General features: G+C 45.2%; 2 protein-coding genes across 2 annotated transcripts; one reads left to right on the top strand and one right to left on the bottom strand.

The window, feature by feature from the left end:
- Positions 1–1,350: 1,350 nt before the first annotated feature.
- Positions 1,351–9,273, bottom strand: sirt1 (sirtuin 1). The gene is made up of 9 exons (XM_004077504.4): positions 8,905–9,273; positions 8,076–8,198; positions 7,765–8,000; positions 7,532–7,684; positions 3,930–4,077; positions 3,776–3,855; positions 2,902–3,085; positions 2,331–2,825; positions 1,351–2,209 (listed from the first exon to the last, which is right to left on the bottom strand). The coding sequence occupies exons 1-9, from the start codon at positions 9,236–9,238 to the stop codon at positions 1,920–1,922; spliced, it is 2,043 nt and encodes a 680-aa protein (XP_004077552.1). The 5' UTR covers positions 9,239–9,273; the 3' UTR covers positions 1,351–1,919.
- dnajc12 (DnaJ heat shock protein family (Hsp40) member C12) lies at positions 9,268–12,871 on the top strand. Its single transcript, XM_011484769.2, has 5 exons — positions 9,268–10,367; positions 11,451–11,529; positions 11,733–11,872; positions 11,945–12,056; positions 12,145–12,871. The coding sequence occupies exons 1-5, from the start codon at positions 10,080–10,082 to the stop codon at positions 12,225–12,227; spliced, it is 702 nt and encodes a 233-aa protein (XP_011483071.1). The 5' UTR covers positions 9,268–10,079; the 3' UTR covers positions 12,228–12,871.
- The last annotated feature ends 1,345 nt before the right edge of the window (positions 12,872–14,216 follow it).

The raw sequence follows: 14,216 nt of genomic DNA, 5'->3' as shown, positions 1-14,216 counted from the left end.
AATATTTTTTTACAACTCAAATTTACATATTTATCTAACTTAATGTAATATTACTCCAATTCAATTAAAGTTTTCCATCTTAATTTATTGTAATTCTTGAACTCTCATGTCTAAATTTGAGCCTGCATTAAAATGACTTGAACAACACAAGGCAGATTTGATACATTTGCATATATAAATAAATAATCTCTGAATTTATCAATACTCATTGCTCAGTGCTATATAAACTCATCCTCCTCTCCCTCCCTCTCCCTCAAGTTGCAGAACTAATTAAATATAACGGTACAAAAAACTCGGTAAAAAACAGTAAAACAGCTAAACAACTAAACACATTTGGTCAAAAACCCACACTTAGACCCAAATCCGTCCAGACAGGCAAAGGGAATGATATCCCAGAATCCCTTGCGGTGCCAATCTAACAGCAGCACCAAAGTTACACCTACTTGATTGAATTACTTTAAATGAAAGTAAAATAACTGAAAACTACGTGTTATTTTTAAGCTGAATTAACTAAAAATAATTGATTTATCTTAACTGAAGCAAATAATTAAGTTAGATCAAAGTAAAAAGTTTATTTTTCCAACATCCATACGTGGTCTTATCACCCTCTCATGGTGGAAAAAGTATTATCTGAGTTTCTTCATCCACTAAATCATCTTCAAATGGACACGCCATGCTGCTTCACCTCTCTGAAAACAAACTAACTTTCAACTAAACCTGTTCCAGACCAGGTTATGTTCAGAGCATGAGTTGCCATGGCAACTTGACCTACCCTGAAACATCACTGTTTTTGGAACCAAAAGCGGTGGTTGTACACTTCCTTAGCCTCAAACTTACCCCGGGAGCTAGCATAACCTGCTCTCTGGAATACCCCCCAGAGAGGAGCACATCAGAAGGTAAGAGAGGTGTTCAGGACACAAATGCCTGGAAATCCCAAAACTAGAGCAGGAACTGCGACTGCAGAGCGTCTTGAAGGTCCAGATCAGTGGAAATAAAGATTTAAAGGCAAAAATGATTTGCTTTATGGAGGAAAACCATTTCCAGCAAAACCTGGAAAAAGCTTCTCGGTCTTCAGTCCAAAGAACGGTTCCTCACCAAATCCAGCACTCAAAAAGCCGTCTCATGGTCACCCACCTGAACACTGGACACTAAACACTGAAGGGTCTCGTCAAACTCCCCAGGGAGGCTCTAGTGGTTGATGAAGCTCCTCAGCAGCAGCTAAAGCAGGAAGATTTCAACCAAAACAGTCATTTCTTCTCCAGTAACCGTCAGTCTGCTCTCTAGAGCCGTTCCCAGAGACAGAGACTGCTGTGGAAAAAAACACGCTTCAATAAATCCACACATGACGCGTTCACAGGCATCCGAGTCCTTTATGAAAAGTGACAGAGCAAGAAAACGGGACTTAAAAAAAAAGGATTTCTATCCAAACTGAACACCTCCAAAGTGACGATTCTCTGGTTGGAGTTCCCAGATTGAAATGATCATCTACCCTTTGAGGAGCGCGTCTCACACTGGAGTATAAAAATAAGAGGCTTGACTGTAAAAGTAGCTGCCACATGTCAGGAAACAACATCTCAGAAGTATGTACATGGTTTCACCCAGACTTAAACGACAGAACAAACATGTAAAGCTGAGGAAAACAGAAGCTCTTTGGTCTGAAATGAAGCATTTCTGTGGAGTCTCTTCGTCTTTCAGGACGGCCCTGATCTTCCACGTATACACCAGGCATGATGGTGGCTCCGCCCAAAGCGAAGGCGCCGCCGATCGATGAGCTGCAGATGGAAATGCCGATGGAGAAAAAGGGATGTGTCCATGCAAACATGAGGGAAAAACGGCTCCGCGTCTCCATTTATGAAAAATAACTATATATGAAACATATAAAGACGATTAGTGCTTTGTTAAACCAGAACTGTTTCCACCTAAATCTGTGCGAAGCCTTCAGTCTGTTCAGAGCTTCTGTTTATCTGCACGTCTGCCGTCTCATTGGCTGGACTGTGTGGTAATGTGTCTCTGAGGCACTCCTCTTCCTCTGCCGCCGCTTCTGCTCCGTCCTCCTCTGCATCGCTGTCGTCCTCCACGCCATCCACGCTGCCCTCCGAGTCCTCGCTGTCGCTCCCACAGGAGCTGGACGTCTCGTCGTCAGAGTCGGAGTAGACCTCGGCTCCGTGGAAAATGTACCGGTTCGGTGCTTGAAAGAGGTACTGGCCCGCTGTGGAGAACAGCAGAGGGTCCGTTAGGACGACAACGTGACGTAGAGAGAAAGGACGTTTGCTTCAGTAAAGATGGCGTCCAACTGGGGAGCGTTTTTCTCGTGGAGGCGTCGGGCTCACCTTCCAGCCGTTTGCTGATCGGACTTCTGTTGATCCGACTCATCCAACATCGTTTCCGTACTTCCAGCGTTGAGACTTGGCTCTTGAACGCGTCTGCCTCCTCCGTGGGCGTGTCCTCCACCGGTCGTTCTGGAGACTCTGCCGCCTCCTTTTCAGGGCGTGGCTCCGGGGGCGTGGCGTTTCTCTGAGCGGCGTCCGTGTCCTGCGGGCTCTCCGCCTCCTCTGAAGGTTGGTCTGCGGTGTCGGTAGGACGGGCGTTCGGCTCGGCATCGCTGGAGGTTTCGTTTGGAGGCCTTTCGGGTAACCGGGGGGGCTTCTCTGTGATCTCAGCCAGTCTTAAAGAGTTAAAGCAAAGCGGCTCAAAGTCTCCACCCAATCGATGACAAAGCTCGTTGACGATGCCGTCACAGTCCCCGAGCAACTCTACGTCGAAGTTCAGGTGAGGCAGCGGCTCCCGGTTGATCAGAACCTGAGGCACTTCATGAGGAATGGAATCTGCAGCAGACAAGACAGAAGGGGTCACGCCAAACCCCCAGGAGGGGTGTCACCTGTTAGTCCGGTCCAGACGTACTTGGGATGAGGGCCACGGGTCGGACTTTCAGGGAAGATCCGATGACGATCAGGAGGTCCACCTCATCTTTGTCCTGCTTCATAGCTCTGTGGAACATCTCTGGGAGGTTCTCTCCAAAAAACACAATGTCCGGTTTCATGATGGCCAGAGGAATGTCCGAACAGCGCGGACACCGAGGAACAACCTGGAAGGGGTCGGCACGTTAGTTCTGTTCAAAGGACCGTGTCTGACAGAACCGGAGTCCATAGATCCGCTTCAGACTGCGGTTCATTTACACACGACAGACCGGACCAAACAGAGTTAGGAGGAAGGTCACAGAACAGGGAAGCTGCCCGTCTCAGAAACCCAACAGAACATGGAGAACGTCTGCAGAACCGGGTCTCCAGCAAGTCTTTTCATGGCCCCAAAGAATCTCATGGAGCCGTTGGTCGTTTCAAACCCCTGCTTCTTATTTTAAAGACACACTCCAGTAAAAACGGTGGTTTGGGTGTTTCTAACATCTTCTTGTGGAGTTTTCTCATGATGGAGGACATTTATAAAGAAAATTAAGATCAATCTGCATTTCTAAGAACTGAATTTCCACAACAAAGTCGTACATTTTCTCCACTGTGGTGCGGTGCGCCTACGGCGTTGTTGTTCAGTAAAGAGGACGTAGGAGAGGACAGCATGAGAACGGTAGGGACGTGAAAGAAGACTTCTGATGAACTGCAGCCACTCTGCAGAAACTATGTCCTGGAAAATGACAGGTTTTTTGATTTTGGCAAAGAATCTAAATGAAAGGACCACTGGGAACGATTCACAATAGATCAGAAGCTGATCGGAGCGATCTCCACCAAGTATTCATACAGGAAGTTAAATGATGTTTGAGACATACCTGATTAAAAATGTCCTCCCTTATAGCCTCACAATCCACTTTGTGTTTACAAACGAGACAGGAAGCCGTCGCAAACGATCCTGAAAGAAAGACGGGATTCGTGGATCGTCTCCAGAACACAAATGTCCAGAAGACGAGGCGGCCGGCGGCTCACCGTGACACTGGATGATTTTCTGCACTCCAGCCACTTGTTCCAGCGTGTCGATGTTTTGTGTGTAATTGCGCAGCAGCTTCTCCTGCTTGTCCAGCATAGCGATAAATCTGTGGCAGGGAGACGGCTGGAACTGCCCGGGGAAGATCTCCTGGAACACGTCAACAAAAACAGAAAACGTTTGCAACGGATCCTCACAGCGGGTTCGGTTCTAAACCAGACCAATGATCCAAAGCTGATGATCTGACATCAAAAAGGAAACGAAAACTGTTCAGCAGAAATCCTAAAAGAACACAAGGTTCTCTGAAAAGTGCAGAGACACTGGCTTTATTTTGAAATACGCTGCAGCTGAACAAACACATGTGGGTGTGAAGAAGACACGCCCCCTCACGAGAGCGAACCCCTTCTCCAGGCCGGCTCCGAAGATGAAAGGCTGCAGGTTGGTTTATGAGTGCTCACGGGGGAGGAGTCAGACCTGAAACTGGATGGTATTGGCTACGTTCACACTGCAGGGCTTAATGCTCAATTCGGATTTTTTGAAAAAATCTGATTTGTTTGCTAGACCGTTCACATTTCCAAGTAAATCCGAACTTTTGTGATCTCCAGTGTGACCGTGACACGACCCAAACGAGACCCGCATGCGCAGAAGCCAGAAGAATACTCAACGGTGAACGACGTCACTTGTTTGCGGAGCAAACGTTAACAATGGATGTCAACAACAGTGTTGTCAAAAGCGGAGCTCTTTTTGTAATATTAAATTTATTTTCACGAAGGAGCAGCACAATTACAATCTTCTCATTTTAAGAAGGCATTGGAGTCGGGATCGTCTGGACCCACTGTAGTGGAAGAGGAATGTGTATGTGTTGGGGCCGCGCCCCCGCGTGTGTGTGTGTGTGCAAGCGCGTGCCACGATAGAGAATAGGGGGGGGGGGGGGGCAGTGTGGGCGCGCATTCATGTTGTGTGTTACTGAGGAAGGAGAACGGTAATAAAAGAAGGTTTTCCCCAAAATAAATGCTATGGACTCTTTATTAACCCGTTCTGGAGAATCTAAGGATCAGAACAGGGAGGAGGAGGAGGATCGCCTGGGTCCCCCGCGCTTCTGAGCACGGTCAAAGGGGAGAAAGAAAAAAAGTTATCGCAGGAAAGGTTCAACACCACGCTCTGCCATTTAGGTGGAATTTTTTTCAAAAACCGCCCAGTTGCGATAAGAACCCTGGAGTTTGGCCTGAAAAGAGCGATCAGCCCAAATATTAATCCAATCAGTGACCTCCCTTCCCTTCCACTGACTGGTCTCAGCAGCATCGTCCACCATGGTTGATGTTTACGTTCTCGTTCCTGCCTACTTCAACGCAAAATGATGACGTTTGTTGCGTGTCGATGACGTACGGTTCGGAATCAAGTCGCCTGGCCGGTAAGACGGCGGTCGCAATTGAAAAGAACGGCTACAATTCGGAATCAGGACGGCAAACCCACGGGGCCTGGGTCGCAATTGAAAAGATCAGATCTGTGTCATTCAGACTGTCATGAAAAGATCGGAATTGGGCCACTTAGGGGCAAAAAATTCGGAATTGGGTCGTTTCAGCCTGCAGTGTGAACGTAGCCATTGTCTACTAAGACCATGTGGTGTCGGGTCGTTAGGTGTCCTTTTTCCTCAGCTGGGGTGGGGCGACAGTAGCTACCCTGCCCAAGGAGGACAAAGGACTCCTAACGACCCGAAACCCTGTTGTCTAAAGGCCCGTACACACCGGGACGAATATTCGCCAGGCGTTATTCGCCAGCGTTTTTCAACACGTTTTTTGTGTTCACACCCAGGCGATTTTCGCTGACGATGAGCCGAGCGAACATGCAATTTCATTCCCTGACATTACATGGCGCTTAATGTAAACAGAAATACTCCTGTACACAAGGTGGCGCTGTGCAACTTTACGCTTCTTAAAGTCGCTTTTCACTCAGAAGAAGAGAGCAAGTATTTACGTGCTTGTCAGAATCAAACAAAGAAAACATGAATATTTCCAGCACCAGTAGCTCCAGTTCCAGCGATGAAGAAATTATTGTTCTGTTTAATGATGAAGGACGCCAGAGAAGACGTCGATTTTGGGTACATCCCATAGTTACAAGAAGAGAAGAACATGGGGAGTTTTATCGACTGGTACAAGAGCTGAAAATGTATCATGAGCGTTTTCGGGGATATTTTAGAATGTCCGTCAGTGAGTGCATCTTCTTCGTCTTATTTCTTCGTGGCAGTGTAGGTGCAACTTGACGTCTATCTTCTTCGCTGGTATGTGTGCTCAGCAAGGCAGTTTTGTGTTTGAGCGCCCCCAAGTTGTGTTTTACTGTAACTGCAGAAGCTCCAGACACGTGTGCAAAAACGCCGTTCTCATTGGTCGTGTAGTTTTTGACGCGGTGCGTCAAACCAAAAAAACGAACCCGAGGCGTTTTTTAAAAAATGACGCTTTTACTCGTGGCGTTTTTCGCGTCGGTGTGCACACTCACATTGGTGCCCTTTATTTAGTCACAAGGCGTTAAACGCCGGCAAATATCGCGCACGAAATTCGTCCCGGTGTGTACGGGCCTAAAAGGCTACGTTCACCCTGCAGGCTGAAACGACCCAATTCCAATTTTTTGCCCCTATGCGACCTGTATCTGATCTTTTCATGACAGTCTGAACGACACAGATCCGATTTTTTCGAATGCGACCCAAGCCAGTTTGGTATGTGGTCCTGAATCGAATACGTATCCGATCTCTTCGACCTCTGTCTGAGCGGCCAGGCCACATGAATCCGACCCGTACGTCATCGATACGCTACAAACGTCATCATTCTGCATTGAAGTAGGCAGGAACTAGATCATAAACATCAACCATGGCGAAGATGCTGCTGAGACCAGTCAGTGTTAGGGAAGTGAGGTCACCGATTGGATTCATATTTCTCTATTCAGGCCAAACTCCAGGGCTCTTACCGTAACCGGGCAGTTTTTGAAAACATTTCCAGCTAAATGGCTGAGGGTACAGACGATCCTGGCTCCTCACATCAGTATCCCACCACTCCACACGTTTCTCTGTACAGACTTGGCTAACACTGCTTCAAAAAACGCCATGGCCACAAACTTTCCTCCTTTTTAAATTTCTTTTTAAAATGAGAAGATTGTAATTATTCTGGCTCCTTTGTGAAAATAAATGTAATAAAGCAAAAATAGCTCTGCTGTTGACAACACTGTTGTTGACATCCATTGCTAACGTTAGCTACTTCCATAAACAACAGTGACGTCGGTCACCGTTGAGGACTCTTCTGCGCATGCCGGTCACTTCTGGGTCATTTCAGGGTCAAACAGGAGATCACAAAAGATCATATTTAATTGGAAATGTGAAGGACCTTCACAACGAACCATCTCTTAAGTCCAGATGACGGCCCCTAAACCCACTACTATGATGGAATCTACCTGGATGAATGAGAGGCTTCATAGACACATAGTGAAATATGTTTTTCATCTGAATTTAGTCAGAAGTGTGAGTTAAATCATTTAAATGTCACAAACATTTTGGGGGCTTTAGTTTAGTAAACTTGGGCCGGACCAGAGAAGGAAGAGACAAAAAAAACCTTCCAACCTTAGCAAACTTGAAAAACGGTCTGGGGTCTCGTCGGAAGTATTCGATGTCGAACATCGACTGCGGATCGGGAAGGTCGGGAAAGTCGACAGCAAGCCGAGCGTAAATCCCATCTCTGGAGCGAAAGTCGGGAATTCCACAGGAAACTGAAACCTGCGAAGCAAACCGGTGTTTACCGTTTCTTTACCCAACATGAAGGCAGAAAAAGCCCTTCTGGGGACTGAAACACCTACACCTGCACCGGTCAGAACCATGATCCTCTTGCTCTCATGAAGCAGTCTGACCACGTCCTCCACAGTGTTCACGTCTTTTCTCTTCTTCCTTTTGGGAGGTTCTGAGATGTTGATGATGATCTGCCACAGGGTCATGTCGTCCAGATCGGGTGGGAGTATGGTCTCGGGCAGCAGGTCCCGCAGAATGGCCCTGGGGTCCGTCTCTCTGATGTGCTGATGGATCAGACTGTAGGAACCTGCACACGCACACACCTGAGCTCACAACGGCTTTGCAGGGAGACGCGGAAAATACATTCCTGCCTCATTCTGACCGATCTGGGGCTGCGGAGTCCAGTCGCTGGAACTAGCATGAGAGGATCCGTCATCGTCGTCGTTAAGGTGTTCTGGTGTGACGGCGAGACCGTTGGAGGGAAGATCGTCAGCCCCGAGGAAGCCTGAAGAGGGCAAAACCGGCAGGTCAAAGGCCGAACGCCGAGACCTCTGCCGCCACACGACGCGGACCGTATTCATGCTTCAGGAAAGGATGACTAAAATGCAGCTGAAGGAGCTGCTCTGATTGGAGCCACCTCAACTTAATAGAACTTCAATCATATAAAGGGAATTCATTGATTCCTGGTTAATTTCTTAATTTTAATATAAAGGAAAATTCCTGATTTCTGTTTTCTATTTCCATGTTATAAATAAACCAATAACTGATGGATCTTAAGATTCATTAATGACACCTAAATCTATTCTATTGAGATTAATAACTTTAATTAGAAATTCATCATTTCTAATGTTTGGATAAATGTGGAGCTTTTATTTCATAATTAATTATCTTTACATAAGAAAATCCGGGAAATTACCTTAAATTAAATCCCGGAGTTCAGTTTTTGACTGAACTCGATTGATGGATTTTTAAACCTCTATTTTCCAGTTGGGTTAAACGGTTTAGTTCCGCCAAAGTTTGGACTTTTAGGTCAACACGAGTCACGTGGTCAAAGTCGGCGAAGTTCTCGAACAGGAACGAGAACTTCGCCGAGCATCGGTTTGTTTCCTGCCGCTTCCGGTTCCTTTCATCTTCGGTACGTCGGGCTAACAACCAGCCGTTCCGAGCGATGAAAACACGGAGCCCTTCGTCAGGGAACCAGAAGTACTCACCCGTTCTCCCCTCAGCAGAACCAAAGCCGAAGCTCAGCCTCTCGGCTGGGTTCGGCGGCTCGCATCCCAGCAGTCCCAGCCCATTGTTGTCTCCGCCCGCTGCGGCCTGCTCCCCCGCCATCGCCGGCTTCGCCTCCCTCTCGGCCCGCTGCTCGCAATTCACCGCCGCCTCCCGGCTCTCCGTGGCCGGGGAGACGTAGGAAAACGGCTCCGCCTCGATGGATCTGAAGACGCGGTCGTCCGGTGGAGTGATTTTCGATCTCTTAGCGGCGGGTTCGTCCGCAACGCAGGCTCCAGAGAAGGCCGCTCGGTGGCTGCTCTCGTCGTCCGCCATCTTCAGCCCGCAGGAGCCGCCGAGCAGACAGCTGGCTCATTTGCATAACGCGCGTGATGACGTCTACCATAACAAATGACTGATGCCTTCATGAACGGTCGGACAAAAGAAAGACATTAAAACATATGCAAAAATAATAATAAGGAAAAAATAAATAACGAAGGTGAAAACACCTCATTTAAAGATTATCAGCAGCATTAACTATCGAAGTAAATATGTCTAATAAATAAGATTGAGTTCAGTATCAGACAAAGAATTTACAAGTGACCAGAAAGTTATCTGCTAGCAATGGTTATTTTTCAAAGCAGACGTCACACTAACTAATAATTAGTTATAAAAATAAAAGCCATCTTTAAAAAAAAGCTCTGATATAAAATTGCATGCATGAACATTATTATTACCATTATTGCATATTACGTTAAACGTATTAAAAGTAAACCGAGTGTTAAGGTTTTCTGCTTGTTAAAGGTTTTTATGCTTATTTAAAATTAGACTTTCACTATGAACTTGGTAAATCAAACACTAAATCACAACCACGAAAACAGTTGCACACTGAATTTTTAAGCAAACATTCTCAGTAAAGTTATTTTTTATTGCTGTAAAAAGTATTAGATTTTTTTAGTTTAAAGCGTTTTCTTCCTCTGTTGACGGATTTGGAGAATTCCAGCATAAAAAGGCAGAAACTGAATCAAATGTATTTAAATCAAGAACTTCTCTATCAGCATTCTGAAAACATATCAAAATATAAACGCTATAATTACAATATATACTTACACATTGAGTTTATTTTTTTGAGGTTTAGTATTAACTGGAATGACCCAAAACGGGAGTGTTTCCTCCCATGACAAAGGAGGGTCCTCGAACGCAACCCACGTCACATGTTGGTGAGAAAGTGAGAGCTTGTTCGGTTCTTTTAAACTCAGCTGATTTATCAGCAGAATCCCAGTCCAACCAGAACCAAGAACCTCAGCGGCATCCCAGGAAGAGGGAGTTGGTCCATCGACCTTCCTGGATCAGAACCGCAGAGATCCGGTCCGGTAAAAGAAGAGCCATGGATTCCCTTCTGCGCAGTAAACCGGAGGACCGGGAGGATTTTTACGGAGTGCTGGGGTGCGACGAGCTGTCGTCCGTAAGTTCTGATGACGTCATTCCTGCCCGAGCTGCAGGAAAAGGAAAACATGTTTGTCGACCATTAACAACCTGCAGGTTGATCATCGTGAGAAAAGAGACCACGTGACGCACGAAGAGATGCTGCACGCGCTCTGTGCTCTGTGGCGTCAGAACCGAATCCCGGACCACAGGTGGTTGAAGCCGATGACGTGACCACCGAAAATCTGATTATCATCCTCTGATTTATTCAGTCAGACTATTGAAGTGATCATGTTAACAGGATAATCCGATTGCCAAACTGGTTTACATGCCCTCAAAACCCAGAGAAATGGGAGTAATCAGATCCTCGAAAGTAATCAGATTACAGTTGCAAAAATGAAAACCACATTTTTAATTTTATTCTGAAAGTCCTGGCTGAGGTGTTTCCGTCTCATATCAGATTTATTCCAGTCTGTCTGCACGAAAGACTCAAACTTTCAGTCCTCTTGATGGTTTATGGATCAGATCAGCTCCTTAGGATCAATTATTTGATAGTCAGTTTTGTATGATCACTCGGTTAATTGAATATAAAGGTCAGACTTTTAGCATTTCAACAGGACAGATAAGTGGTATAGAAGTTTTTTTCACCAATAATTTAGAGTTATATGCAATTCTCAATTGACAATTGCTGTTTTTTTATTTTATTTTGAAAATTGTCATATTAATTTGTAATTTTTAAATATTGATTTCAAAATATTAGAATTGCAAATTACACGATCAAATAGCAAATGTAATGTCAATTGAGAAATGCATATTATTTTGAGTTATGGTTGAAAAAATTACATAAAGTCGACATATTGTTTAAAATTCAACCAACAGATTTTAGCGATAATTCTGTTTATACGCACAATAAAAATACAACAAAAGGTTAAGTTTAAAGTCTGTTGACTAAATTTCAGACCGGATTCTTCAATTGACAGATTTCCGGGGTGCATATGAACACATCACATCTGATTGGTGCTCATGCAAACGGAGTCCCGTCAATTTTAACGCACATAGTACGACTAAACGCTGGAACTGTGTTTTTAGACTCTAAGCGGATGTCGTCTGGGATTTTCCTCAGACTGAACAGATCCTGAATGAATACAGGATCCGAGCTTTGGCGCGTCACCCGGACAAACACCTGGACGACCCGCATGCAGGTAAATACCGGTGACTCCTTTCCCATCATGCTTCTTTCATCAGCAGAATCATCATTGAAAGTCAAGCTTTTGCTTTTGCCGCTCTGAGCTTGTCTCACTGACATAAAAGCGGTGGGCGAAGAGGCTCTGGCCGTCTGCAGACAGAACTCATTATTCCTCTGTCCTCTGAACGCATCAGAAGCTTCATTTCTTTCTGCTGTCAGTGGCAGATTTCCAGAAGCTTCAGGAAGCAAAAGAGGTTTTATGTGATGAGGACAAAAGGAAGAGCTACGACCTCTGGAGAAGAAGCGGCGTGACCATTCCTTTTCGTGACTGGCAAGCTCTAAGCGATTCTGTTAGAACGGTGCTGTCCTCACTCTCAGTCTTCCTGTCCAAAGCCCGGCAGCCCCCTGTAACTCGGGTCATGTGTTTGCAGTCCATGCACTGGGCCGTGAGGACCAAGAAGGAGCCGATGCTGGAGGCCGCAGAAGAACCGAAGACTTCAGGAGCAGAGGAGAGGGAGACACATGAGGCTGGCTCTTCTTCCAGTGAGTTCAGACTCTAATCCATCCAATAAACAGAGAAAAGCTGAAGAATTCCACTTTTCCTTCAGCGGTTATTCCCGTTTCTCCTCAGGCGATCACTGCCACCAGCGTTTCCGTTGGGCTGCTGACTCTCCGTCTCGCCTTCTGCAAAAGTTCAGAAATTATGAAATCTAAGCGATCAATGAGCTGCACAGGGGTGTAGCGGTCAGCACTCACAGTGAGAGGGTTCTGGTTCAATTCCCAGCTGGTTCCTTTTCTCCTCCAAAGGTTCCTCAGGACTCTGAATGATCCCTCAGGTGTGTGTCTTTCTGTGACCCTGTGATGGACGGGAGAACCCCACCCGCAGGCGGAACCCCACCTCTGCCCCCACGGCCGGGATAGGCTCCAGCATCCCTGTGACCCTGAAGGAGGAAAAAGCCTAATTAGAAAATGGATGGATGTGACAAACCAACAGGAACTTTAGTCAGAAATCCCTGCAGGTGATCAACGGGAAAGAACTGATGTGAATGTATTGGCCAACATTTGACTGTTTTATTTGAAACATCAGATTATCAATTGAAAAGAATAATCCCAGAGATTACAGTTATAAAAATCAAGATTGAGGCATTCCTGTAATGTGTGTGTGTGTGTTGTTGGTCTGAAATGCTTTGTTGTTGTCGTCATGTGAAGAAGTTTCGTGTCTTGATAAATCTGTGAAATCAGGTCATTTAGAGTAAAAATGTAAAGATTTGTGTTTTGGTTAAAATGAGATGTAATTTGAAAAGAATCTTCTAAATATCTGTAAAGATTCGTAACACAATAAAGTCTTCTGACGCCAACGTGGAGCTTTCTTCTCACATCAGGCCTCCTGGCGCTGAGTTCAGCGTTTGTGGACGAGCTGGTGACACTCATCACTTCACATCATTTAAAGGAACAAACATTTCACCAAAGTAGTTCACGTCCACATAAACGTCAAGATTCCAGCTGTTTTTCAGTTATTTTTTGCTTCCTCCCCCCAAAAAAAGAAGAAATCGTCTGCATGATGTTACCCGGATGAACCTTCAGAGTGAAATGAGGGATTCAGTTCATCATTTTAGCCATGATGATGGAGAAAACTAGTAATGTCTTTACTAAACCACAGCATCATAGCAGGAAAATCCTCCCTTCTATCTCTGTCAGTCACACCTCAACAAAGAAAAGTGATAAATTAAAACATTTCAGACACGTAGAAGGCATTATTATTTGAAAGAATCAGCCACATCTGTCGACTCCTGCAGGAGTAACCCTTATGTTATCCTAGGCTCTTTAACGATGGGAGTGGGGTCATCTAGACCCACTAGACAGTGCTCTGAACCTTTTTTCTTCAATGATTTGTGATCTTCACTGGTGTCCATGGATTACATGAAATCTTTCCACCTTTATCCACCTTTGTCATGGTAGGGAGAACACAATGGAAGGGGGGGTCATAGGATAGCACAAGGGTTACAATGAGTCGGCATCTTTCAGTGAAATCTGGAGAATCTAAGCGATTCTTTTTTTTAAAGGTTCTGCCTCATTTGTCTGTGCCCAGACTGTCACTGATGGTGATGTAAAACAGTCAACAAGTTTCTGACATGCAGCGAAAAATGAAAAGATTGAAGGAATGAAGAAACAGAGCAGGGATGCAGATCCGTTTAGCTGGGAGCCCTTCTGTGTCTGCATGTTCTGATGTGACAAACGGGAGGAGATGTGGGCCTTTCATGAGCTAAAATTTAGACCAGCTCGTGAGAAAAAGGAGATAAAAGTCGTGCCTCGCCTATTCCTGCTGTCTAAGGGTAAAATTACTACTCGGTTGTGTTGATGATGTTCTTTGGGGTTGTGTGTCATGTTGGTTTGTAAGTGTTCTAATTTGTTATTCATGTCACTGTTTAAGTAATATTGATGTTCATTATTTTGTGCCAAAGAAGATGCAATTGAAAGTGGTAAAGTGAATTTGTCTGTTTTAAATGGAATTTCATTATAAATTGTTGTTTTTGCTGATTTCAGTGGTCAGTAAAATCTATTCAACCGTCTCTTTTCTTTTTAATAGAATGCTACTTTATCCAAACGTATATTAAAATTCAGTTTTTAAGATCACATTGATATGAAAGTGACTTGCGAAAGCTTTCTCTGAGCCTCCGAGGACCCTTGAGGCGCCTCCAACAC

The sequence above is a fragment of the Oryzias latipes genome, chromosome 15, assembly GCF_002234675.1.
Source record: "Oryzias latipes chromosome 15, ASM223467v1".
NCBI lineage: Eukaryota > Metazoa > Chordata > Actinopteri > Beloniformes > Adrianichthyidae > Oryzias > Oryzias latipes.
Note: the sequence above shows the minus strand (reverse complement) of the source record. Positions and strands in the feature narration are given on the sequence as shown.

Excerpts from the sequence above, each read along its gene's own strand:
- sirt1 (XM_004077504.4), bottom strand. The coding sequence starts at position 9,238 with ATGGCGGACGACGAGAGCAGCCACCGAGCGGCCTTCTCTGGAGCCTGC. Across the intron at positions 4,078-7,531 it reads CGTTTTTCAAGTTTGCTAAG|GAGATCTTCCCCGGGCAGTT; the intron begins GTTGGAAGGTTT and ends GACGTGTTCCAG. Across the intron at positions 3,856-3,929 it reads GAAAATCATCCAGTGTCACG|GATCGTTTGCGACGGCTTCC; the intron begins GTGAGCCGCCGG and ends TCTTTCTTTCAG.
- dnajc12 (XM_011484769.2), top strand. The coding sequence starts at position 10,080 with ATGACAAAGGAGGGTCCTCGAACGCAACCCACGTCACATGTTGGTGAG. Across the intron at positions 10,368-11,450 it reads GGTGCGACGAGCTGTCGTCC|ACTGAACAGATCCTGAATGA; the intron begins GTAAGTTCTGAT and ends GATTTTCCTCAG. Across the intron at positions 11,530-11,732 it reads CCTGGACGACCCGCATGCAG|TGGCAGATTTCCAGAAGCTT; the intron begins GTAAATACCGGT and ends TTCTGCTGTCAG.